The sequence below is a fragment of the Scyliorhinus torazame genome, chromosome 5 (assembly GCF_047496885.1).
Source record: "Scyliorhinus torazame isolate Kashiwa2021f chromosome 5, sScyTor2.1, whole genome shotgun sequence".
Lineage (NCBI taxonomy): Eukaryota > Metazoa > Chordata > Chondrichthyes > Carcharhiniformes > Scyliorhinidae > Scyliorhinus > Scyliorhinus torazame.
The window spans coordinates 142054834-142082213 of NC_092711.1; the positions used below are offsets into that span (position 1 = coordinate 142054834).

The 27380-nt window shown below is 46.2% G+C and overlaps 2 protein-coding genes and 1 long non-coding RNA gene across 3 annotated transcripts in view; 1 reads left to right on the top strand and 2 right to left on the bottom strand.

Moving 5' to 3' along the window:
• Positions 1-4877: 4877 nt before the first annotated feature.
• Positions 4878-27380, bottom strand: part of LOC140417947 (uncharacterized) — a 106815-nt gene continuing 84312 nt past the window's right edge. The window contains 1 exon segment of the mRNA XM_072501380.1: positions 4878-5764. Within this exon segment, the coding sequence (XP_072357481.1) occupies positions 5042-5764 (723 nt within the window). The 3' untranslated portion in view covers positions 4878-5041.
• LOC140419888 (uncharacterized) lies at positions 11326-17223 on the top strand. Its single transcript, XR_011946064.1, has 2 exons — positions 11326-12161; positions 14480-17223. It is a non-coding gene; the product is annotated as an uncharacterized lncRNA (long non-coding RNA).
• On the bottom strand, positions 18963-26957 carry LOC140419880 (uncharacterized). Its single transcript, XM_072503922.1, has 2 exons — positions 26816-26957; positions 18963-24315 (listed from the first exon to the last, which is right to left on the bottom strand). Exon 2 carries the CDS (start codon positions 23846-23848, stop codon positions 22673-22675), a length of 1176 nt encoding a protein of 391 aa, XP_072360023.1. The 5' UTR covers positions 23849-24315; positions 26816-26957; the 3' UTR covers positions 18963-22672.

Here is a 27380-nt window from a genome sequence, read left to right on the forward strand (position 1 = left end):
TATACATTGGTATAAAAAAATGAGGTTACACACACGACCAAGTAAGGTAACTTGGCAATTGTAGGGTTTCCCATAGGTTCTCTCACATTCCTTAACCCAGCCATATAAGGTAATCTTAGCAATTACTGGTCCCAATAGGCTGCCCTCACATTCCTTTTGCCTGAGGCCCCTGTGATCACCCATCCCCCTCACCATAATACTCCTGACTTGGCCTAGCTACCCACCATGCTTCAGTGCCATCCCCTTTTGTTCATTTCCTCATTTGTTCTTTGTTTGGTGCAGGCATAATGGGCCGAATGGCCTCCTTCTGCACTGTATGGTTCTAACTCAGTAATTCAATTAACAGGGACTCCACGTTGCTGCCTGTGCCACTGATGATAGGCCTGGCTCAGCAGCTCATTGTCTGTGTCTCTGATTAATGTGCTCAAGTCAGCAAAACCCATCATGCCCCTTACTTTAGTTTGTGATGCTCCATCTTAACATAATTCATATTTCCACACACAATATCCATATATTGTAGGTATCTCTGCATTGGCCCACTCTAACAGATCAGAGACAAATGTATTTATTTTAGATCTACCTGTAGTGGGGGAAAAACACTATTTACTATCCAGGATAAAATACATGTCCTTCATCAGCTTTTGTGGGTCATTTCAGTGGAAATGTGCTCTCCCAGGGTCAAAGAGCATCAGCCCACTGGAAGCAAAGTCGTGAGACCGGCCAGAATAGACCCACTGTGCAGAACCTTGGTTAGACCCCAGCTGGAGTACTGTGTGCAGTTTTACTCCCCTCACCTTCGGAAAGATATTATTGCCACAGAGGGAGGGCAGTGAAGGTTCACCAGACTTGTTCCAGGGATGGCAGGACTGTCCTATGTAGAGAGAATGGGGAAACTGGGCCTGTATTTTCTACAGTTTCGAAGAATGAAAGGTGACCATAAGACATAGGAGCAGAATTAGGCCACTCAGCCCATCGAGTCTGCTCCGCCATTCAATCATGGCTGAGGTGATCTCATAGAAACTTATAAAATACTGAAAGGAATAGACAGGGTGGGTGCAGGTGAGATGCTTCCGCTGGTTGGGGAATCCAGAATCAGGACACAATTTCAAAATAAGGGGGAAACCACTTAGGATCAGTCTTCTCTCGGAGGAGACATTTCTTTACTCAGAGGGTTGTGAATCTTTGGAATTGTCTACCCCAGAGGGCTGTGGGAGCTCAGTCACTGAGTGTGTTTAAAGCAGAGACTGACAGATTTCTAAATACCAATAACACAAAGGGGTATGGGGATAGTGTGGGGAAAAAGACATTGAAGTGGATGATCAGCCATGAACGCACTGAAGGGTGTCATGAAGCATACTAATGTTATCTGTTGGGTATCCCAACTTGGAACATCGGTTCATGGCGGTGTATAGATTGATTTTGTTTTGGTGTGAGGAGACAAACGAGACCCCAGTGAGAATAAATAGCCCAGTCATCGTGTAACAATTATTAAAGACTATTTATTAAAGTAAAGAAAGACAAATACACACAAACAAGATGACTCTATTCTCACGCGATTCAGATGTGTGAACTACTAAACGCCACAATTTGTAGAGAACATACTCCTGGTTACATAATATATCTACAATCCTGAGCTCTGTAAGACTTCCCCTGTTCCCAAATTAAATAACCGGCTACAGTTACCACACAGTACTGGGATGATACTCAAGTCTGGGCAAACGTCTTTCTCTGATCCAGGGAAGATATTACAAACAGAGGACTGTGGGAGCTCAGTCATTGAGTGTGTTTAAAGCAGAGACTGACAGATTTCTAAATACCAATAACACAAAGGGATATGGGGACAGTGTGGGGAAAAGGCATTGAAGTGGATGGTCAGCCATGATCGTATTGAATGGTGGAGCAGGCTCGACGGGCTGAATGGTCAACGCCTGCTCCTATGTTCCAATGATACAAAGATAGGTAGGAAAGTAAATTGTGAAGAGGACATACGGAGGTTACAAAGGGATATAGATAGGTTAAGTGAGTGGGAAACTATCTGCCAAATGGAGTATTATGTGGGAAAATGTGAAATTATCCATTTTGGCAGGAAGAATAAAAAAGCTTATTATCTAAATGGTCAGAGATTGCAGAGCTCTGAGATGCAGAGGGATCTGGGTGTCCAAGAGCATGAATTACAAAAGGCACAGCTACAGCAAGTAATTAGGAAAGCTAATATAATGTTATTGTTTATTGTGAGGGGAATTGAATACAGAAGTAGGGAGGTTATGCTTCAGTTATACAGAACATTGCTACATCCTTTGAAATAAATCAAGAGGTTTGTCCTGAAACCCGCTGTGGTTAGTATTCAAATGCCTCGGTGGGTTTTAAACTTTCATTTGCCAGTATTTCACTTTGCATCCTGATTTGCATTGGCACAATTAACCACAGCCGGTTTGAGACCTTCTGGGTGAAAACTTTCTTCCTCATTTCCATGTCCTCTTGTTATTGACACTTCAACTAATGAGAGCAGCTGCTTTCTATCCACCGTCACTGAGCCTCAATTTTATACACGTCAATCAGGTCCCTCTCAGCCTTCTGTGCTCTAGAAAACAACCCGAGCTTATCCAGACTCTCTGCATAGGTAAAATATTCCATCCCAGGCAACAGCCTTTAATAATCTTTATTAGTGTCACAGGTAGGCTTACATCAGCACTGCAATGAAGTTACTGTGAAAATCCCCCAGTCACACATTCCGGTGCCTGTTCGGGTTCACTGAGGGAGAATTCAGAATGGCCAATTCACCCAACGCCACGTCTTTCGGGAATTGTGGGGGGAAACCGGAGCACCCGGAGAAAACCCACGCAGATACAGGGAGAACATGCAGACTCCGCACAGACAATGACCCAAGCCAGGAATCGAACCCGGGTCCCTGGAGCTGTGAAGCAACAATGGTAACCACTGTGCTGCCTGGTGAATTTCCACTGCACCTCTCCAGTGCAATCACACCCTTCCTATTGTGCGGTGACCAGAACTGCACACAATATTCCAGCTATTACTTAACCAAAGTCCTGTACATCTCCAACATAATCTCCCTGCTCATATAACCTATGCCACGTCTGATAAAGGCAAGTGGCCCGTATGTCTTCTGAACTACCCCATTAACCTATCCTGCTGCCTTCAGGGATTTGTGGACATGCACCCCAAGATCCCTCTGTTCCTCTGAGCTTCCTCGTCTCCTGCTATTCATTGACTGCTCCCTTGTTGTGTTACTCCCTCCAAAGTGCATCACCTCGCACTTGTCAGGGTTAAATTCCATCTGCCATTGATCTGCCCAATGTGTCTTTATCCTCCTGCAACCTGACCTCCTTCTTCATCGTCAACCACGCGACCAATCTTCATGACATCCACAAACTTATTTGTCATCACCGCACATTTTCTTCTGTATTGTATATAGAGCACAAACAATAAGGGTCCCAGCACTGATCGCTGTGGTACGCCACTAGACACAGGCCTCCAGTCACACAGCCTTCTACCTCCACTGTCTGTCTCCTATCACAAAGACAATTTTGGATTCAATTTGCCACATTACCCTGTATCCCATGTGCTTTTACTGTCTTCATCAGCCTACCATGCGGGACCTTGTCAAAGCTTTGCCGGAATTCATATGAACTACATCAACTACACTTCCCTCATCTGCACACCTGGTCACCTCCTCAGAAAATTCAATCAAATTTGTTATCCATGACCTCCCTGTGACAAAGCCATGCTGACTATCCTGATCAAACTTTGCCTCTCCAAGTGGAGATAGATTCCGTTCTTCAGAATTTTACCCAATAGTTTCCCTACTTCACTGGTCTGTAATACTGGAAGTCTGCAGAGGGATTTGGAAAGGTTAAGTGAATGGGCCAGGGCCTGGCAGATGGAATACGATCGTGCTAGTGGCCAGATGATGCCATCGTAAAACTCACCGGCGTTTACGACGGCGTCAACACTTAGCCCCATTATCGGAGAATCCCGCCCCCCCCCCCCCCCATTATCGGAGAATCCCGCCCCCCATGTCAAACTGCTCAAGAACCTCACACTCCCTCTGACTGAATTCTTCACCCACATCTTCCTTCTCCAAAGGGATGACAGATCTGAAGTACTCACTTTACAACCTACCATTGTCATCTGGCTCGATGCACAGATTACACCCTCGGTCCCCAATAGGTCCTGTCCCCTCCCTGGTTATCCACTTCCCCTTGATATAATTATGGAATATTTTGTAAAATGTGAAATGAAAGTTGCCAAAGTCTCGGAGGACCATATTCTGGGAGTGAGCTTACTGGTGGTGATTTAATTTGAGGGTCACCACACCTCAGATGAGGGGCAATGTTGAGAAGGCGGGGCCTTCCTGAATAACCTCAGCCGGTACAGGAGTTGAAGCCGTGCTGCTGGCGTCGCTCTGCATCATGAACCAGCCATCTAGCCAACTGAGCTAACTGACCCCTGGTATAGATTTAATAATTCCTGAAATATTAGCTATTCCCTGTCTCCCATGTAGTTTCCCAGTCCACCTCAGACAACTTGCCCCTCATACCCTGTTAGTTTTCTTCTTGATAAAGAAAAGAAAAGAACCATGTAACCACCATGGCCCACCTGCATAGCAACGTGGCTGCTTTGGAGGGGGAAGGTTCCAAACAGAAATGCAAACTAAATATTTTCTTACTTTAAATGCACTTTCACTCTGTGATCTTTGTGAAATTTGAAACCAGGTAATCGCAACAAGGCTCAAAGAACATCAGCCCACTGGAAGCAAAGTTGTGAGACCGGCCAGTATAGCAGAAAGAAACATTCCGACCCTCCCCATTGACCACTGTCAGAATGAACAAAATGCAGCCCCGAATGTAACCGAGAACAGAAACAATAACAGAATCCAACCCCTGTGATCAATTGTGAACTTGGTGTCTCAGCACAATGAATTACAAAATCCCTTTCGACTTTGAGCTCTTGTGAATGGCCTCTGCCCAGTATGAACGCGCTGGTGTCCCTGCAGCTGGGATGGATCACCGAATGCCGTCCCCTATTCAGAGCAAGAGAATGGCTTCTCCCCGGTGCGGGCTCGCTGGTGCACCCGTAGGTTGGACAAGCGACTGAATCCCTTCCCACACTGAGAGCAGCTGAATGGCCTCTCTCCAGTGTGAACTCGCTGGTGTGTCTGTAGGTTGGATAACTGAGTGAATCCCTTCCCACACTGAGAGCAGATGAATGGCCTCTCTCCAGTGTGAACTCGCCGGTGTGTCCGCAGGGTAGATGGATCACTGAATCCCTTCCCACACTGAACGCAGGTAAATGGCCTCTCCCCAGTGTGAACTCGCTTATGTACCTGCAGGTTGGATAAGTTAATGAATCCCTTCCCACACTGAGAACAGGTGAATGGCCTCTCCCCAGTGTGAACTCGCTGGTGTGTCTGTAGGCTGCTTGACTGAGCGAATCCCATCCCACACTGAGAGCAAGTAAATGGCTTCTCCCCAGTGTGAACCCTCTGATGTCTCTGCAGGCTTGATAATTGAGTGAATCCCTTCCTACACTGAGAGCAGGTGAATGGCTTCTCCCCAGTGTGAACTCGCTGGTGTGTTTGCAGGGTGGATAACTGAGTAAAGTCCTTCCCACACTGAGAGCAGGCGAATGGCCTCTCCCCAGTGTGAACTCGCTGATGTCTCTGTAGGCTGGATGGCTGAATAAATCCCTTCCCACATTGAGAGCAGGCGAATGGCCTCTCCCCAGTGTGAACTCGCTGATGTGTCTGCAGGGTGGTTGAATCACTGAATCCTTTACCACACTGAGAGCAGGTGAACCGCCTTTCCCCTGTATGAACGCGCATGTGTGACTGCAAGTGGGACAAGCAAGTGAACCCCTTCTCACAGCGAGAGCAAGTGAATGGTCTATCCCCAGTGTGACTGCGTCGATGAGCTTCCAGCACAGATGGGGCTCTGTATCCCTTCCCACAGTCCACATTTCCATGGTTTCTTCATGGTGACAATGTCCCATCGAGCCTGCTCAACCATTCAATGAGCTCATTTACCGATCTACCTCAGCACCATTTTCCCACACTATCCCCCATATCCCTCGATATCTTCAATATCGAGAAACGGATCAATCTTGATCTTGATCTTGAAAATACTTGATGACTGAGGCTCCACAGTCCTCTGAGGTAGAGAATTCCATCCTCAAGTGAAGAACTCCCTCCTCATCGCAGCTTTCTCTCTATTTTCCTGCCGGTTCCCCATAACCCTCGACTCCCTGGTCAATCAGAAATCGGTCCAACTCAGCGGTGAATATATTCAGTGACCCCCAGACTCCACTGGTCCCTGTGGAAGAGAAATCCAAAGACTAACAAACCTCTGAGGGAAGAGATGACTGGAAATATATAACACATCTACAGCACAATATTAGACAACTACAAATAATAATAAATGTACTTTGTTACAGAACCATCAATAATATATCTAATCTGTACCAAATAACAGCACTGGACATTTCTCTGATATTAATTGACTGTCCCCTTAAATGTCAGCCATCTCCTGGGGAAAGCAGCCCTTTAATTGTGAACATTTGGAAAGAGGCCATCCTTTTAGCCAGACAAATAAATGTGTCAAACTGAGGTAGCAAAGGATGTCAATGTTTTTAAGGGAGAGAGAGACCTGAGCCGACCTTTCCAGAGTCTGCAGCCTCCCTGCATTCACTTCCTTTCCCTTCAGTTGCTGCGCATGTGCGGGGCAGAGAGACTGCGTATGTGAGCCGGAAGAGACGTGGTACGCATGTGCTGATTTTCGTCTGAGGAGTGCGCATGTGCAGGAGTGAGGCGGGGACCGGAACAAAGCGGCGCACTGACCATTGTGTGTCCGGGTCTTCCAGCCTTTCCCATTGGACACCAGCTCAGCGCGGCTGGAGGGAAAAGTCTCTCCCACCCCCACGTGGTGTTCCGCCCCTCATCGTCTGTCAGAAGGGATTGACCAATGGGAAACCGGGGCGACCGGAAGGACTCTTCTCCAGCCAATTTGTGAGTGAAGATTGAGGTTCACACAGACGGAAACTTCCTCCTGTCTCCAACATCTAGAACATAGAACATAGAACAATACAGCGCAGTACAGGCCCTTCGGCCCACGATGTTGCACCGAAACAAAAGCCATCTAACCTACACTATGCCATTATCATCCATATGTTTATCCAATAAACTTTTAAATGCCCTCAATGTTGGCGAGTTCACTACTGTAGCAGGTAGGGCATTCCACGGCCTCACTACTCTTTGCGTATAGAACCTACCTCTGACCTCTGTCCTATATCTATTACCCCTCAGTTTAAAGTTATGTCCCCTCGTGCCAGCCATATCCATCCGCGGGAGAAGGCTCTCACTGTCCACCCTATCCAACCCCCTGATCATTTTGTATGCCTCTATTAAGTCTCCTCTTAACCTTCTTCTCTCCAACGAAAACAACCTCAAGTCCGTCAGCCTTTCCTCATAAGATTTTCCCTCCATACCAGGCAACATCTTGGTAAATCTCCTCTGCACCCGCTCCAAAGCCTCCACGTCCTTCCTATAATGCGGTGACCAGAACTGTACGCAATACTCCAAATGCGGCCGGACCAGAGTTCTGTACAGCTGCAACATGACCTCCCGACTCCGGAACTCAATCCCTCTACCAATAAAGGCCAACACTCCATAGGCCTTCTTCACAACCCTATCAACCTGGGTGGCAACTTTCAGGGATCTATGTACATGGACACCTAGATCCCTCTGCTCAGCCACACTTTCAAGAACTTTACCATTAGCCAAATATTCCGCATTCCTGTTATTCCTTCCAAAGTGAATCACCTCACACTTCTCTACATTAAACTCCATTTGCCACCTCTCAGCCCAGCTCTGCAGCTTATCTATATCCCTCTGTAACCTGCTACATCCTTCCACACTATCGACAACACCACCGACTTTAGTATCATCTGCAAATTTACTCACCCACCCTTCTGTGCCTTCCTCTAGGTCATTGATAAAAATGACAAACAGCAACGGCCCCAGAACAGATCCTTGTGGTACTCCACTTGTGACTGTACTCCATTCTGAACATTTCCCATCAACCACCACCCTCTGTCTTCTTTCAGCTAGCCAATTTCTGATCCACATCTCTAAATCACCCTCAATCCCCAGCCTCCGTATTTTTTGCAATAGCCTGCCGTGGGGAACCTTATCAAACGCTTTGCTGAAATCCATATACACCACATCAACTGCTCTACCCTCGTCTACCTGTTCAGTCACCTTCTCAAAGAACTCAATAAGGTTTGTGAGGCATGACCTACCCTTCACAAAGCCATGCTGACTATCCCTGATCATATCATTCCTATCTAGATGATTATAAATCTTGTCCCTTATAATCCCCTCCAAGACTTTACCCACTACAGACGTGAGGCTCACCGGTCTATAGTTGCCGGGGTTGTCTCTGCTCCCCTTTTTGAACAAAGGGACCACATTTGCTGTCCTCCAGTCCTCTGGCACTATTCCTGTAGCCAATGATGACATAAAAATCAAAGCCAAAGGTCCAGCAATCTCTTCCCTGGCCTCCCATAGAATCCTAGGATAAATCCCATCAGGTCCCGGGGACTTATCTATTTTCAGCCTGTCCAGAATTGCCAACACCTCTTCCCTATGTACCTCAATGCCATCTATTCTATTAGCCTGGGGCTCAGCATTCTCCTCCACAACATTATCTTTTTCCTGAGTGAATACTGACGAAAAATATTCATTTAGTATCTCGCCTATCTCTTCAGACTCCACACACAATTTCCCATCCCTGTCCTTGACTGGTCCTACTCTTTCCCTAGTCATTCGCTTATTCCTGACATACCTATAGAAAGCTTTTGGGTTTTCCTTGATCCTTCCTGCCAAATACTTCTCATGTCCCCTCCTTGCTCGTCTTAGCTCTCTCTTTAGATCCTTCCTCGCTACCTTGTAACTATCCATCGCCCCAACCGAAACTTCACACTTCATCTTCACATAGGCCTCCTTCTTCCTCTTAACAAGAGATTCCACTTCCCTGGTAAACCACGGTTCCCTCGCTCGACGCCTTCCTCCCTGTCTGACCGGTACATACTTATCAAGAACACGCAGTAGCTGATCCTTGAACAAGCCCCACTTATCCAGTGTGCCCAACACTTGCAGCCTACTTCTCCACCTTATCCCCCCCAAGTCACGTCTAATGGCATCATAATTGCCCTTCCCCCAGCTATAACTCTTGCCCTGCGGTGTATACTTATCCCTTTCCATCATTAACGTAAACGTCACCGAATTGTGGTCACTGTCCCCAAAGTGCTCTCCTACCTCCAAATCTAACACCTGGCCTGGTTCATTACCCAAAACCAAATCCAACGTGGCCTCGCCTCTTGTTGGCCTGTCAACATATTGTTTCAGGAAACCCTCCTGCACACACTGTACAAAAAACGACCCATCTATTGTACTCTAACTATATCTTTTCCAGTCAATATTTGGAAAGTTAAAGTCTCCCATAATAACTACCCTGTTACTTTCGCTCATATCCAGAATCATCTTCGCCATCCTTTCCTCTACATCCCTAGAACTATTAGGAGGCCTATAAAAAACTCCCAACAGGGTGACCTCTCCTTTCCTGTTTCTAACTTCAGCCAATACTACCTCGGAAGAAGAGTCCCCATCTAGCATCCTCTCCGCCACCGTAATACTGCTCTTGACTAGCAGCGCCACACCTCCCCCTCTTTTGCCTCCTTCTCTGAGCTTACTAAAACACCTAAACCCCGGAACCTGCAACATCCATTCCTGTCCCTGCTCTATCCATGTCTCCGAAATGGCCACAACATCGAAGTCCCAGGTACCAACCCACGCTGCCAGTTCCCCTACCTTGTTTCGTATACTCCTGGCATTGAAGTAGACACACTTCAAACCACCTACCTGAACGCTGGCCCCCTCCTGCGACGTCAAATCTGTGCTCCTGACCTCTATACTCTCATTCTCCCTTACCCTAAAACTACAATCCAGGTTCCCATGCCCCTGCTGCATTAGTTTAAACCCCCCCAAAGAGCACTAACAAATCTCCCCCCCAGGATATTTGTGCCCCTCAGGTTCAGATGTAGACCATCCTGTCTGTAGAGGTCCCACCTTCCCCAGAAAGAGCCCCAGTTATCCAAAAATCTGAAACCCTCCCGCCTGCACCATCCCTGTAGCCACGTGTTTAAATGCTCTCTCTCCCTATTCCTCATCTCACTATCACGTGGCACGGGCAACAACCCAGAGATAACAACTCTGTTTGTTCTAGTTCTGAGCTTCCATCCTAGCTCCCTGAAAGCCTGCCTGACATCCTTGTCCCCTTTCCTACCTATGTCGTTGGTGCCAATGTGGACCACGACTTGGGGCTGCTCCCCCTCCCCCCTAAGGACCCGGAAAACACGATCCGAGACATCACGTACCCTTGCACCTGGGAGGCAACATACCAAACGTGAGTCTCTCACGCTCCCACAAAATCTCCTATCTGTGCCCCTGACTATAGAGTCCCCAATTACTAATGCTCTGCTCCTCTCCCCCCTTCCCTTCTGAGCAACAGGGACAGACTCCGTGCCAGAGGCCCGTACCCCATGGCTTACCCCTGGTAAGTCGTCCCCCCCACAAGTATCCAAAGCGGTATACTTGTTTCTCAGGGGAACGACCGCAGGGGATCCCTGCACTGACTGTTTTTTCCCAGTCCCTCTTACAGTTACCCACCTATCTCCAATCTTTGGTGTAACTAATTCCCTGAAGCTGCTATCTATGACCCCTTCTGCCTCCCGAATGATCCGAAGTTCTTCCAACTCCAGCTCCAGTTCCCTAACTCGGTCTTGGAGGAGCTGGAGATGGCAGCACTTCCTGCAGGTAAAATCAGCAGGGACACTAACTGCATCCCTCACCTCAAACATCCTGCAGGAGGAACATTGTACTCCCTTCCCTGCCATTCCTCTAACTTTCTACCAAGATCTGGCTAACAACTAAATTAAATTTTTATAAAAAATAATAATAATATAATAAAAATATGGTACTTACCTCAGACCAATGGGTTTTATTATTAGGTTAGAGGAGGAGGGCGGGTGGGAGACACTACACGTGTAGTGTCTCGGGTTTCCTCTCCACCTGAATTTATTGGTGAGGGTCTTCCCAGACGTCCGCGGGTCGACTTCCTGATCCCGCCTAAAAAACTAATTTAAAGAAAAGAGAAAAAGTCTCAGCTCCTGCTGAAACTGACTCACCACTCACCAGCTGCTCTCACGCCGCCGAAATCGACTGGCCTGCCCCTGCAAAGAGAAGTGCTTTTAAAGGTTGACTTACCTCCCAGCACCCTCCTTCCGCAATGCTCCCGCTGAAACTGACTAACCAGCTGTTCTCCCGCCGAAATCGACTGGCCTGCCCCTGCAAAGAGAAGTGCTTTTAAAGGTTGACTTACCTCCCAGCACCCTCCTTCCGCAATGCTCCCGCTGAAACTGACTAACCAGCTGTTCTCCCGCCGAAATCGACTGGCCTGCCCCTGCAAAGAGAAGTGCTTTTAAAGGTTGACTTACCTCCCAGCATCTATGAGTAAAACACTTTATTTTCTCCCCCTTTCCATTTCTTTACCCATTCTGGTCTTGAATTGGTGACTTGCAACAACTGAAGGGAAAGGAAATGAATCCAGGAAGAGAGGGTGGAGACTCTGGAAATGTTGGCCCAGGATTTTTCTCCTGAATTTCTATCCGTACAGACAGTGATGAATTTTGCAAACTCCTTTTACAGGATATTAGGTGAGGAGGATTCACAGCCAGAAATCTGAAACCTGATGTCACGAGAAGATCTGACAGATGGCCGCCTGAAAATCATTGAACAGTAGGACTGTACCATTTGGAGGAGGCTTCAATAGATTATCCAACCTGGAGAAACATGAGGATACCCGCATCATAGAAAATACGTGGAAATGTGGGGACTGTGGGAAGGGGTTCAAAGGTTCATCTCAGCTGGAAATACATCAATGTGGTCACACTGGGGAGAGACCATTCACCTGCTCCGTGCGCAGAAGGGATTCACAGTCAGTGTTTTTCAAACTTTTTTGCCCGGTACCCATTTTTACCAACCGACCATCCTTCACGACCCAGCTTTTCGCTTACCTCTAATGTGACAGGTGTGCCTGCTTGGTCCTCTGCTTTTCACACGCATACTTTCCCATACATGTGTTGGACACCCTTCACCTATGTGGGGCGACTGCTCGGGGGAGGGGGGGGGGTGGGAGTGCACTGGCTTGAATGCTCCAGGTTTTGTTTTTTTATTGGTTATTCATTCGTTTCTGTTTTGGATTGAATATTCATTCGTTTCTGTTTTGGATTGATTATTAATTAGTTTCTGTTTTGCATTGATTATTCATTAGTTTCTGCTTTGGATTGATTATTTATTAGTTTCTGCTTTGGGTTGATTATTCATTCGTTTCTGTTTTGCATTGATTATTCATTTGTTTCTGTTTTGGATTGATTATTGATTAGTTTCTATTTTGCAATGATTATTCATTGGTTTCTGTTTTGGATTGATTATTCACTAGTTTCTGTTTTGGATTGATTATTCATTAGTTTCTGTTTTGGATTGATTATTCATTAGTTTCTGTTTTGGATTGATTATTCATTAGTTTCTGTTTTGGATTGATTATTCATTAGTTTCTGTTTTGGTTTGATTATTTATTAGTTTCTGTTTTGGATTGATTATTCATTCGTTTCTGTTTTGGATTGATTATTCATTCGTTTCTGTTTTGGATTGATTATTCATTCGTTTCTGTTTTGGATTGATTATTCATTCGTTTCTGTTTTGGATTGATTATTCATTCGTTTCTGTTTTGCGTGTATTCTGGGTGTATTTTTAGTGTATTGCTGATTGTTCTGCATTCAGCTTTGTCCTTTTGCATTGTGGAATTGTTCAGAAAAAAAAGATGTAAAACTTTATCCTCTGTGCAACATCTGGGAGGAAATCAATGATTCCCCCTTTCCATTTGTTTTCTCATTCTGGCTTTGAGTTGGTGACTTGCAGCAACTGAAATGAAAGGAAGTGAATTCAGGGAGGGTGCAGACTCTGGAAAGGTTGGCCCAGGTCTCTCTCTCTCTCTCTTTTAGTGGCAGCATGGTAGCACAGTGGTTAGCACAGTTGCTTCACAGCTCCAGGGTCCCAGGTTCCATTCCAGCTTGGGTCACTGTCTGTGTGGAGTGTGCACGTTCTCCCTGTGTCTGCGTGGGTTTCCTCCGGGTGCTCCGGTTTCCTCCCACAGTTCAAAGATGTGCAGGTAAGGTGGATTGGCCATGCTCAATTACCCTTAATGTCCAAAAAAAAAAGGTTAGGTGGGGTTGCTGAGATAGGGTGGAGGTGTGGGCTTAGATAGTGTTCTCTTTCCAAGGGCCGGTGCAGATTTGATGGTCCGAATGGCCTCCTTCTGCACTGTAAATTCTATGATTCTGAAAGACATTGACATCCTTTGCTCCCTCAGCTTGACACATTTATTTGTCTGGCTAAAAGGATGGTCTCTTTCCTAATGTTCACAATTAAAGGGCTGGTTTCCCCAGGAGATGGCTGACATTTAAGGGGACAGTCAATTAATATCAGACCAGAGAAATATCCAGTATTGTTATATTATGCAGATTAGATATATTATTTATGGTTCAGTAATAAAGTACATTTATTATTTCCAGTTGTGTAATATTGAGCTGTAGCTACGTTATATATTTCGAGTCATCCCTTCTCTGAGGGTTGTTAGTCTCTGGATTTCTCTTCCACAGGGACCAGTGGAGTCTGGGGGGGTCATTGAATATATTCATGGGTGAGTTGGACAGATTTATATTTGACGAGGGAGTCAAGGGTTATGGGGAATAGATCATAAAATTAAGGGAAAGGCAAGATGAAGAGGGATTTCTTCACTCTAGGATGTGGTGAAGCTTTGGAATTCTCTACCCCAGAGGCCGTGGAGCCTCAGTCATCAAGTATTTTCAAGACAGAGATTGATACACCTCCACCTATCTCAGTAACTCCACCTAACCTTTTGTTTTAGACACTAAGGGTAATTTAGCAAGGTAATTTAGGATTCTCGATATTAAAGATATTGAGGGATATGGGGAATGGTGTGAGAAAATGATGTTGAGGTAGATCGGCCAATGGTCTAACCGAATGGTTGAGCAGGTTCAATGGGCCGAATGGCCAACTGCAGCTCCCATTTGTTATGGTCTCTGTGTCCAGGACAGGAAGCAGTGAGCAGGGATCTGTCAATCAGCCTGAATCAGCACCTTCAGGAGAATTGGGAGGGTGAATATTAGATACAACAGAGAGAGAATGGTGGGAGAGTGTGTGGGACGGAGATTTACACCTTTTGGGAAATGAGAGAGGAAAGAATGTTCCAGAGAAACTAAATTTGTCTGATCTGAATTCCAATCCCGTACTGACAGTGATGTTGTTTCTAAATTGTTTTTACAGGATATTAGAAGAAGAGGAATTACAGACAGCAACCTCAAACGTCACATCCCGACCTGACTGAGCAACTAGGTTCATCAGGCCCCGACTATCATCAGCGTTTAAATCTAGGGGGCAAAATGTTTGCCCGCTCTGTCTATTTAAGAAGATTTGAAACATCAGTGTGACTGGAAAAGCACCGAGACACACGCACCCGAGTGAGAGTGTTCCAGAGCACTGACTGTGGAAAGAGATTTAACCAGTGACACAGCCTGAAAAAACATCACACCATTCACAGCGGGGAGAGACCGTACACGTGTTCTGTGTGTGGACGAGGCTTCAACTGATTATCCAACCGAGAGACACATGAGGAGACCCAGAACATGGAAAAAACGTGGAAATGTAGTGACTGTGGGAAGGGATTCAGAGCCCCATCTCTGCTGGAAGCTCATCGACGAATTCACACTGGAGAGAGGCCGTTCACCTGCTCTCAGTGTGGAAAGGAATTCACTTGTCTATCCAACCTGCAAACACACCAGCGAGTTCACACTGGGAAAAGGCCGTTCACCTGCTCTCAGTGTGAGAAGCGATTCACTGAGTTATGCAGCCTGAAGTCATACCAGCGAGTTCACTCTCAGGAGAAGCTATTCATCTGCTCTCAGTGTGGGAAGGGATTCAGACATACATCCACGCTACAGAGACACCAGCGGGTTCACACTGGGGAGAAACCATTCATCTGCTCTCAGTGTGGGAAGGGATTCACTTGGCTATCCGACTTGCAGAGACACCAGTGAGTTCACACTGGGGAGAGGCCGTTCACCTGCTCTCAGTGTGGGAAGGGATTCAGTCGGTTATCCAGCCTGAAGTCACACCAGGAAGTTCACACTGGGGAACAGCCATTCACCTGCTCTTGGTGTGGGAAGGAATTCAGACATTCATCCAGCCTGCAAAAACATCAACATGTTCACACTGGGGAGAGGCCATTCCTCTGCTCTGAATGTGGGAAGGGATTTTGTAATTCATCGCACCTGCTGAGACACCAACAAGTTCACAATTAATAATGTGGGTTGGATACTGTTATTGTTTCTGCTCTCAATTTCATCCAGGACTGCATTCCCGTAACAGCCTCCCCGAACTGGTGCCGGAATGTGGCGACTAGGGGCTTTTCACAGTAACTTCATTTGAAGCCTACTTGTGACAATAAGCGATTTTCATTTCATTTCAAATTTGCCATCCTTACCCGGTCTGGCCCACATGTGACTCCAGACCCACACAGATGTGGTTGACTCTTAACTGTCCCCCACTGTAATGACCTAGCAAGCCACTCAGTTCAAGGGCAATTATGAATGGGCAACAAATGCTGACCCAGCCTGTGATGCCTACATCTCAAGAAAAGGTTTTATCATACTACTACAGGTAGATCTAAAATAAATACATTTGTCTCGGTTCCATTGAGTCGACAGCACAGGGCCCGGCCAGTCGGCTCAATTGGTCTCTGTCAGTATTTATGCTCCACTTGAGCCTCCACTCAGCCCTCTTCATCTCCCCCCACAGCATATCCTTCTATTCCTTTCTCTCAAGATACAGGCGTATTCATGCTGTTCACCTCAACCACTCGCTGTGGTAGCGAGTTCCACATTCTCACCACCCACTGGATGAAGAGGTTTCACTTGAAATCCCTATTGGATTATTGAAAATGGATTGAAAATGCACACAGCATTTGACAGAGATTGGATGAATTGTCAGCGCAGCTGGGGCAGCACGGTGGTGCAGTGGTTAGCAGTGCTGCCTCACGACGCTGAGGTCCCAGGTTCAATCCTGGCTCTGGGTCACTGTCCGTGTGGAGTTTGCACATTCTCCCCGTGTTTGCGTGGGTTTCACCCCCACAATTGAAAGATGTGCAGGCTAGGTGGATTGGCCACGCTAAATTGCCCCTTAATTGGAAAAAATGAATTGGGTACTCGAAATTTAAAAAAAAAAATTGTCAGCACGGATAGAGATAAATGTGTGTCCTGATAGACATTACAGAGACTTGTTTGAAAGGTGACCAAGGCTGGAATCTAAATGTTGAAGGGTATTTGACATATTGGAATGCATGAAGCTCGGAAAAGATTATGGGATTGCTCCTGTTCATTAGGTCAGTGCTGAGAGATCAACTTAGCCTGAAAGTTCAGGGTGTGGAATCAGCTTTGCTCGAGATAAGAAATAATAAGTTACAAGGTCTCTTGTGTGAGTAGTTAATGGGCCTCCTAACAGTAGTTACGTTGTAGGTAGAGTGTACAGGAAGTATTAAATAAGGCTTGTAATTAATGTACCACAATAATCATGGGTGACTTTAGGCATCAGTTAGGACGATGAGCCTGACGAATATTAATCATGAGGAAGTGACACCACAATGAGAAACTGACATCACACATCAGCAAGGTGACCGATATCCTTCAGAGACCAATCAGACATTGATCGTGCCCCATTTAACCAATCAGGGACTGATCATGGGCTGCTTGGGCCAATCAGAACCACAGGATACTACCAGCCATGCGTAGAGGTAGGTACTAGAAAGGGTTAATGAGCTACAATTCTCTGGAGCTCGGTGCACAACACAACATGAAGAAAGAGGATAGACTTCAGTCAACAGAACAAGAGACAGCTCCACAGTCACCTGGAAGCTGAGAGCTGATGATCCAGAGTGAACGGACTGATCCACTGCCTTTGTTAATTATTGTGATTTTGTACTTATTACAATTAACTTAATAAATTCTGTGACAATATTCTTGTACCTTGAACGGTCTGTAACTAGTCAGGAGCTGCAGGTAACTTTCACAACACATTCTGACGTGTAATTAATTTGAGTGTTACAATTGAGATTGGAGCCAAACCCAAATCTTACAATAGGATCAAATTTCGCATTTCATTTGGGTATCCTGCACTAAGTGATGGCTTTTGTAAAGTCCTTTTACAGGATATTAGAAGGGGAGGAGTTACAGACAGAAATTTCACACCAAACATCATATCAAAATGTGACAGAGTCACTCGATCCATGGGAGCTGAATATCATCGAACTTTGAATTTAAAATGAGAAATGTTTGTCTATTCTTCTGCTGAAAGAGATTCTTAAACATCACTCAGTGTACAGGCACTGAGACAGGCTCATCCGAGTGAGGCATCCCTAAAAAAAATCCGTTTTATATTTTGTAGCTCACCCAAAGATGGAAATTTCAGCACACATTTCTCCATCTTGTATTTTTTAATGTTTTGTTTGCCCGTTAAATATCCTTGACCTCTGGACGTTTCATTACAGAACTCAGCTCGAAGACATCAAAACCTGTATCCGGCCTTGCCTGTGTGCCCCATTCGTCAATTCAACTTTGCAGCAGCTCAGTCCCAGCTTTGGAAACACCTTCATCTTTCTGTGAGGCCCCGGCCCCATTGAATGTGACAGGGTTCATACTGTCTCCCTGAGATTGTTGATGTAAAGTCACATCAGACCCACACTGCCCGATTTCCAATCCAATTTATTTAAAGGTCCCAGAAGCCTGGCTCCAACCTTAAATGTTGTTCTGATCCTGTCAGTAACATTATTTTGGAACTCACTAGTACCACCACATAGGCAGCCATCAACATGCATCATAAAGATGCCCGAGAGTTTCCTGCCTTGGTACCAATAAAGCATGGCAGCTTCTGCCTTCAGGTAGAGACAACCCGACTTGGACAAAACTGATCTAACTGAGAAGTGCCGTACACTCTGAAACATTGTTCAAAACATAGACAAACTTATTGAACTTCCAAAGTCTTCCATCTACATCTGGCACCGTAGGAGGTTGTAGAAACACTGCCCTCTGGAGGTGATCCCCCAGCGCAAATGCAGCTTTTATGTTTCTTGACCGAAAGTTCCGAGAAAATGTCACGAAAATGGCCAAAGAAATTTCAAAATTACCTTTCCCGCTGTGGGTGAGTCCACTCTGACCTCTTTATCTCCCAAAGCTTCTTCAAATCCCTGCACCACTAACCTCACCTTGGGCCTTATAAGTTCCATCTGGTTGGACCTTTTCTGTGCAGATCCATCGATGTGATGATGCTGGCTGACCCCTATCTGGGACCTCTGAACACACGCCAAACTCTGTCCAACTGCCTAACTCTTTCTGTTTCACCTCCCGTACGGCTTTATCCCTTCATTTTTCGGCAGCTACAAAACCCTCTCGGTCACGGGGACTTCAGTATCGCCCCCAAACATATCCTTGGTGTAAAACCGACAATTCCCTGCCTGAAATGTTCCAGTTATTGAAATTATATTGAATGGATGTCAAAGAAACAGAGCAGAAACTGATCCCTGAGGTTCTGAGGAGTCCCCAGTGGTCAGTCAGACTGAACTAAACACGGGTGGTATAAAACAAACAATACTCACCCCGGTATCTGCTGTCCACGGGGACTTTCCTTTAATCAGAGCCGTCAGTGGATCCTGTTCCTGACACCAGGTTGTTGTGGGACAAATGTCACTCGGAGTCCAGAGTTGGTTAAAGTTTGGGAATCTTTATTACAAACATGCAGGGAATGCTTCAGCGAACCGAAGCATCTCAAGGAGTAGTTACAATAACACACGTTTATACACAGTACAGTTGCAGCTGTTTTGTCTGTAAGTTAGTGGGAAAGTACAGGACGTAAAGGGAACAACTCAAAAACAGCTCACTTATTGGCTATAGTGACTTCATCTCACAAAACACATCTCGGAAAACAATAGCCAGACCAGTAATCCAGAGACCCAGGGTAATGCAATAGGGATCCAGGTTCGGCAGGTGGTGAAATTTAAATTAATTAAAAATCTGGAATTAAAAGTCATCGATGACCATGAAAGCATTGTCGATAGTTGTAAAAACCCATCTGGTTTCTTTTAGATCCACCTGTTGTGGGGGAATAACACTGTTTACTATCCAGGATAAAATAAATGTACTTCAGCCTTTGTGGATCATTCCAGTGGAAATGTGCTCTCCCCCAGGCTCAAAGAGCATCAGCCTACTGGAAGCAAAGTTGTGAGACCGGCTAGTCCAGCAGAAAGAAACCCTCCGACCCTCCCACTTCACCAAGTGTCAGAATGAACAAAGTTTGATTTGATTAAATTTATTCACGTGCACCGAGGTCCAGTGAAACGTATTGTTCTGCGTACAATACAGACAGATCATTTTATACATGAAAAAACATAGGACATATGATAAATACACAATTTAAATATGTAGACATCGGGTGAAGCATACGGAGTGTAGTGCTACTCAGTAGAGAAGATGTGTGGAGAGATCAGTTCAGTCCATAAGAGGGTCAGTCAGGAGTCTGGTAACAGCGGGGAAGAAGCTGTTTAGAATCTGTTATTGCGAGTTCTCAGACTTTTGTATCTCCTGCCCAATGGAAGAGATTGGAAAAGAGAATAACCTCGGTGGGAGGGTCTTTGATTTTGCTGCCGGCTTTCCCAAAGCAGCGGGAGGTGTGGACAGAGTCAATGGATGGGAGGCGGGATTGTGTGAGGGATTGGGCTGTGTTCACAACTCTCTGTAGTTTTTTACAGTCTTGGGCTGAACAGTTGCCATACCGAGTGTCCCTTTAAGAAATGTTTTTGTCTTACCACATGGCTTCAGTGATGTCATTGTGTGGGTGGAGCTGGGCTGTGGCTCTGTGTGTTGGTTTTACTTTCGCTTTGGTTTGGGGCTGGTTTGTGGCTGAGTTTTTTGCTTTCGTTTTCACATTTTTGGCTGCTGTGCTCAGAAAGAGGAGTATTTTGGCCTGTCTCTCGATCTTCATTTTAAAAGCAGTTTCCAGACTGCTTGATAACTTGAAAAGAAATAATTGCTTTCTGGAAGGAATTCAAACCTGCTGTTTTGGAAAGGAAACAAGAGCATCCATACCAGGTATTGAGTGCTGTGTGCTGGGCCACACCTTTGAAAAGGAGGTACTGGTTTATGGGATCTTGTTATTAAATTGGAACAGTTAAAGAGGGGAATTTATTCAGGGTTATACATAGATCACTGTAGTTGTGTGGGGTATTTATGTTTGTAATTTATAAAAATGCTTACTGTGTGTGTTTGTAAAAATGTTAACTAAATTCGTAGAACAAAGCTTGTTTTGATGAAAAGTGGTTAAGGCCTCTGCTGAATAACACCAGAAAGGCAGCCCTTGTGCTCATCGGAACCAAAATCATTAAACAATTGTAGGTCAGGTGAACTCCATGATATACTTTGGAGTTTTCTAAACCCTGGCCCATAACACAAGCTGTGATGCAGCCAGATAAGATGTTTTCTGTGGTGCACCTGTAAACATTGGTAAAAGTCAATGATAATAATCTTTATATTTGTCACAACTAGACTTACATTAACACTGCAATGAAGTTACTGTGAAAATCCACGAGTCGCCACACTCTGGCACCTGTCCGAAGTTTTGGAGTTTTGATATGAGCTTGGCTGGGATTATGGGGTTGAAGGCGGAGCTGTAGTTAATGAATAGGAGTCTGACGTAGGAGTCCTTGTTGTCGAGATGCTTCAGGGCAAGTATAGGGCCAGGGAGATAGCATCTTATGTGGACCGGTTGTGGCGGTATGCGAATTACAGTGGATCAAGGAATGCTGCGAGTATGGAGTTGATGTGTCCAAATCTCGAAGCAATTCATAATGATCGATGTCAAGGCCACCGGATGATAGTCATTGAGGCACGTTGCCTGGTTCTTCTTTGGCACCGGTATGATGCTGGTCTTCTTGAAGCAGATGGGAACCTTGGAACGGAGGAGGGAGAGGTTGAGGATGTCCGGAAACACACCTGCCAATTGGTCTGCGCAGGATCTGGGTGCACGACCTGGCACAACCAATGAGAGTCCCTGTCGTTAGTCTGTGACTCTAAATTAGTTTGGTATCGTCACTTGGGAGTCCCTGTTAGCTTTGAATCTCCCGATTAAACCATAGATTCTGGTTGGGTAAAGTACAGACTACCTTCTTTTGCACGCAATCTTCTACACATTTACTGATGAAGTCTGTGACGGTGCTGGCATACTCGTTTAGGCTGGCTGCTGAGTTAACATAGAACACACAGTGCAGAAGGAGGCCATTCGGCCCATCGGGTCTACACAGACCCACTTAAGCCCTCACTTCTACCCTATCCTGTAACCCAATAACCCCTCCTAACCTTTTTTGGTCACGGAGGGCAATTTATCATGGCCAATCCACCTAACCTGCAAGTCTTTGGACTGTGGGAGGAAACAGGAGCACCCGAAGGAAACGCACGCAGAAACAGGGAGAACGTGTACACTCCGCACAGACAGTGACCCAGCAGGGAATCGAACCTGGGAACCTGGCGCTGTGAAGCCGCAGTGCTATCCACTTGTGCTACCATGCTGCCCTTGTTCTTGAATATGGACCAGCCCACTGACACTAAGCAGTCGCGTAGGAGCTCTTCCGTTGCATCGACCTTCTTAACCGGATTCTCCCGTTAAGATTCTGCTTGTATGCGGGGAGAAGGAGCACCGTATTGTGGTCCGATTTTCCGAAGTGCAGTCAGGATGGATCATCAGGCGCCCTTGATGTTTGTGTGGCAGTGGTCAAGGATGTTGGGCCCCCTGTCGGGACAGGAGATGTGTTGGTGGAATTTTGGCAGTACTCACTTGAGGTTGGCCTGGTTAAAGTCCCCGGCCACTATGAACAAGGCTGCAAGGTATTCTGCTTCATTGTTATTTATAGCGGTTACAATCCATCAAGTGCCTTCTTCACTTCCGCCTGGGGTGGGATGTAGATCGCCGTGATGATGGCAGAAGTGAATTCCGTGGAAGGTAGTATGGACGGTACTTCACAGTCGGGTATTCCAGGTCCGGGGAGCAATAGTTCACCAGGGTCACCACGTCCGAGCACCAGGAGGAGTTGACGAGGAGGCAAATCCCTCCACCCACTCCAGGTTCAGTCCTGGATGTGATTAACAGCAGGAAAAACAGCAGAATCCAACCCAACCCTTGTGAACCCTTTGGTGTCTCAGCATGTTGGACGACTGAGTGAATCCCTTCCCACAGTGAGAGCAGGTGAATGGCTTCTTTCCAGTGTGAACTCGCTGGTGTCTCCGCAATGTGGATGATGTTTGAAACCTCTTTGTGCAATGAGAGCATCTGAACAGTTTCTCCTCCGTGTGAATGCGCTGGTGGGACATCAGTACCCGAGAGTTTTTAAACCCACTCCCAGAGTCGGAGCATTTAAAGGGTCTCTCATTGGTGTGAGTGACATTGTGGTTCAGCAAGTGATGACCGAGTGAATCTTTTCCCAGTCAGAGAGGTGAACGGGCTCTCCCCAGTGTGTCCTCGCTCGTGTTTCATCAGGTTGGATGAGGATCTAAACCTCTTTGTGCAGTGAGAGCAGCTGAACGGTCTCTCCTCAGAGTGAACGCGCTGGTGGGACATCAGTAGCTGAGAGCTTTTGAAACCCATCCTGCAGTCAGAGCATTTAAAGGGCCTGCTCTTGGTGTGAGTGACATTGTGTTTCTGCAGGCTGGATAATTGAGCAAATCCCTTATCACACACAGAGCAGATGAACGGCTTCTCCCCGGTGTGAACACTCTGGTGTCTCTGCAGGCTGGATAACCGAGTGAATCCCTTCCCACAGTCAGAGCAGATGAATGGTCTCTCTCCAGTGTGAACTCGTTCATGTCTCCGCAGGGTGCTAATGTCAGTGAATCCCTTTTCACACTGAGAGCAGGTGAAAGGCCTCTCTCCAGTGTGAACTCGTTCATGTATCCGCAGGCTGCCAATGTCAATGAATCCCTTTTTACACTGAGAGCAGATGAACGGTCTCTCCCCAGTATGAACTCGTTCGTGTTTCCGCAAGTTGCCAATGTCAGTGAATCCCGTTTCACAATGAGAGCAGGTGAATGGTCTCTCTCCAGTGTGAACTCGTTCGTGTCTCCGCAGGCTGCCATTGTCAGTGAATCCCTTTTCACACTGACAGCAGGTGAAAGGCCTCTCTCCAGTGTGAACTCGTTCGTGTCTCCGCAGGTTGCCAATGTCAGCGAATCCCTTTTCACACTGAGTGCAGATGAATGGCCTCTCTCCGGTGTGAACTCGTTCGTGTCTCCGCAGGTTGCCAATGTCAGTGAATCCCTTTTCACACTGAGAGCAGGTGAAAGGCCTCTCTCCAGTGTGAACTCGTTCGTGCCTCCGCAGGCTGCCAATGTCAGTGAATCCCTTATCACACTGAGAGCAGGTGAAAGGCCTCTCTCCAGTGTGAACTCGTTCGTGCCTCCGCAGGCTGCCAATGTCAGTGAATCCCTTATCACACTGAGAGCAGGTGAAAGGCCTCTCTCCAGTGTGACTGCTTTGATGCCTTTCCAGCCTGTACGGGCCTTTGAATCCCTTCCCACAATCCTCACATTTCCATGGTTTCTCCATGGTGCGGGTGATCTTGCGTCTCACCACGTTGGACGATCAGTTGAAGCCTCGTCCACACACAGAACACGTATACAGTCCCTCCCTGCTGTGAATGATGCAGTATTTTTTCAGGCTGTGTCACTGCTTAAAGCTCTTTCCACAGTCAGTGCTCTGTAACAGCCTCACACGGGTCTGTGTGTGTGTCTGTCTCAGTGCTTTTCTAGACACACTGATGTTTAAAATGAAAAATGAAACTCGCTTATTGTCACAAGTAGGCTTCAATGAAGTTACTGTGAAAAGCCCCTAGTCGCCACATTCCAGCGCCTATTCGGGGAGGCTGTTACGGGAATCTCTTGAAGCAGACAGAATAGACAAACATTTCTCCTGCTAGATTCAAAGGCAGATGATCCCAAGAATTGAGTGACTCAGTCAGTTCTTGACGTTATATTTAGTTTGAGATATCAGCCTCGAACTCCTCTTCGAACTTCCTGTAACCAGATTTTACAATAGTAATCATCGTCTGTGCAGGATAGAAATTCAGAACAGACAATTTTAGTTTCTATCGAACATTCATTCCCCTCTCTCTCTTTTCGTGAAATGGTCTAAATCTCAATCCCACACACTCTCCCTCCATTCTCACTCTGCTGTATCTAATGTTCACCCTCCCAATGCTCTTGAAGGTGCTGATTCAGGCTGATTGACAAATCTAAGTCACTGCTTCCTGTCCTGGACACAGAAACCTGAAAATCTTCATGCAGGCTGCCAGACAGATATATGTCTATATTACTGGATGAAAAATGTGTGTAATATACAGACTGTATTCACTTACTTTCCCTCCCAATTTTCCTGAAGGTGCTGATCAACAAATCTAAACTCACTAAAACCTGTACAAGAGTAGAGAATCTCCATATAAGTACATTTACTGATTAGAGATAGGGAAATGACTGGAAATATATAATGTAGGTACAGTACTATATCACAAAACTAGAAATAATGATAGATGTATTTTATTACAGAACCATCAACAATATCTACAATACATACCATATAACAACACTAGACATATCTCTGTCCAATATTAAATATTAAAATATTAATTTATGGGATGTGGACAATGCTGGTCAGGCCAGCATTTATTGCCCATCCCCAGTTGCCCTTCCGAAGTAGTGGTGAGCTGCCTTCTTGAACTGCTGCAGTCCTTGAGGTGTAGATACATCCCCTGTGCTGTTTTTTTTTTTAAAATTGTTTTTTATAAATTTAAAGTACCCAATTCATTTTTTCCAATTAAGGGGCAATTTAGCATGGCAAATCCACCTACCCTGCACATCTTTGGGTTGTGGGGGCGAAACGCACGCAAACACAAGGAGAGTGTGCGAACTCCACGCGGACAGTGACCCAGAGCCGGGATCGAATGTGGGACCTTGGCGACGTGAGGCAGCAGCGCTAACCACTGCTCCACCATGCTGCCCTACATCCCCTGTGCTGTTAGGGAGGGAATTCCAGAATGTTGCCCCAGGGACAGTGAAGGAACAGCAATATATTTCCAAGTCAGGGTGGTGTGTAACTTGGAAATGAACCTCCAGGTGGTGAGGTTCCCAGGTATCTGATGCTCTTGTTCTTCTAGATGGTAGTGGTTGTGGGTTTGGAAGGTGCTGTCTGAGGAACCTTTATGAGTTACTGCAGTGTATCTTGGACATGGTACACACAGCTGCTACTGTTTGTCGGTGGTGGAAGGTTTGAATGTTTGTGGAAGGCGACGCAATCAATCAGGCTACTTTGTCCTGGATAGTGTCGAGCATCTTGAGTGTTGTTGGAGCTGCACTCATCCAGCAAAGTGGAGCGTATTCCATTACACTCCTGACTTGTGCTTGTAGATGTCTGGTAGACAAGCTTTGGGGCATCAGGTGGTGTGTTATTCACTGTAGGATTCCCAGCTTTTGACCTGCCCTGGGAGCTACAGTATTAATATGGCTCGTCCAGTTCAGTTTTGATCAATGGTAACCCCCAGGATGTTGGTTGTGGGGGATTCAGCAATGAAAATGCCACTGAATGTCAAGGGGTGGTGGTTAGATCCTCTCTTGTAGGAGATGGTCATTGCCTGGCACTTGTGTAGCACGAATGTAACTTGCCACTTATTAGGCCAAGCCTGGATATTGTCCAGGTCTTACTGAATTTGGACATGGACTGCTTCATTATCTGAGGAGTTGAGAATGGTGCTGAACATTGTGCAGTCATCCACAAACATCACCACTTCTCACCTTATGATGGAAGGGAGATCATTGATGAAGCAGCTGAAGATGGTTGGGCTGAGGAAACTGTCCTGAGGAACTCCAACAATGATGTCCTGGAGCTGAGATGATTGACCTCCAATCACGACAACCATCTTCCTTTGTGCCAGGTATGACTCAAACCAGTGGAGATTCCCATTGACTCCAGTTTAGCTAGGGCTCCTTGATACCATACACGGTCAAATGCTGCATTGATGTCAAGGGCAGTTACTCTCACCTCACTTCTGGCATTCAACTCTTTCGTCCAAGTTTTAACTAAGGCTGTAATGAGGTCAGGAGCTGAGTGACCCTGGCGGAACCCAAACTGAGCGTCCAAGAACAGGTTATTGCAGAATAATTGCCACTTAATGGCAACTTTGATGACTCCTTCCATCACTTTGTTGATGATGGACAGTAGACCTCCAGAAGTAATTGGCTGTGTTGGATTGGCCCTTAAATGTCCTTCATCTCCTGGGGAAACCAGACCTTTAATTGTGAACATTAGGAAAGAGACCATCCTTTTAGCCAGAGAAATAAATGTGTCAAGCTGAGAGAGCAAAGGATGTGAATGTCTTTGAGTGAGAGAGAGAGAGAGAGACCTGGGCCAAGCTTTCCAGGGTCTGCACCCTCTCTGGATTCACTTCCTTTCCCTTCAGTTGCTGCAAATCACCAATTGAAGACAATAAACGGAAAGAGGGAGAAAAGAAAGTGCTTTACTCACAGATGTTTGAGACAGGAGGAAGGTTCAGTCTGTGTGAAGCTCAAGCTTATTTCGGGTCGGAGGAACAACAGTTTTGCACGGCAGAAACCTCCATGTCCAACTTCCGCATTGAGACAATGGGGGAGCTCTGATTGGCGGAGGAGCAGAGTCCTTCCGGTCCTCCAGTCTTCCTATTGGTTACCTCAGCAAAAGGTCAGCGGAAGTGAGCTCCCCTGTACATGCGCAGATTCCCCTTCCCTTAGACATGCGCAATCCCGTATTAGTGGTGGGGAAGGGACACACTGACGGGCGGAACTGTCAGCCTGTTGCCTGGAAACTTTGTCTCGAGGATGTGGGGGAAGGAAAACAATGAGTGCGGGCGGGGCTCCCGCATCTGCGCGCTGGGCAGTGACGTCACGGCGGAGCGGGCTTATTCCTATTGGTTGATTAAGAGGACGAGCTCCTTTGTGATGTTACAATGTGGAGGTTGGACAATGAGTTTCAGACTAAAACATCCTCCCCTGGACAACATCTGGGAGCAAATCAATGTCTCCCCCTTTCATAAGGTCATAAGATACAGGAGCAG

Excerpts from the sequence above, each read along its gene's own strand:
- LOC140419880 (XM_072503922.1), bottom strand. The coding sequence starts at position 23,848 with ATGGAGAAACCATGGAAATGTGAGGATTGTGGGAAGGGATTCAAAGGC.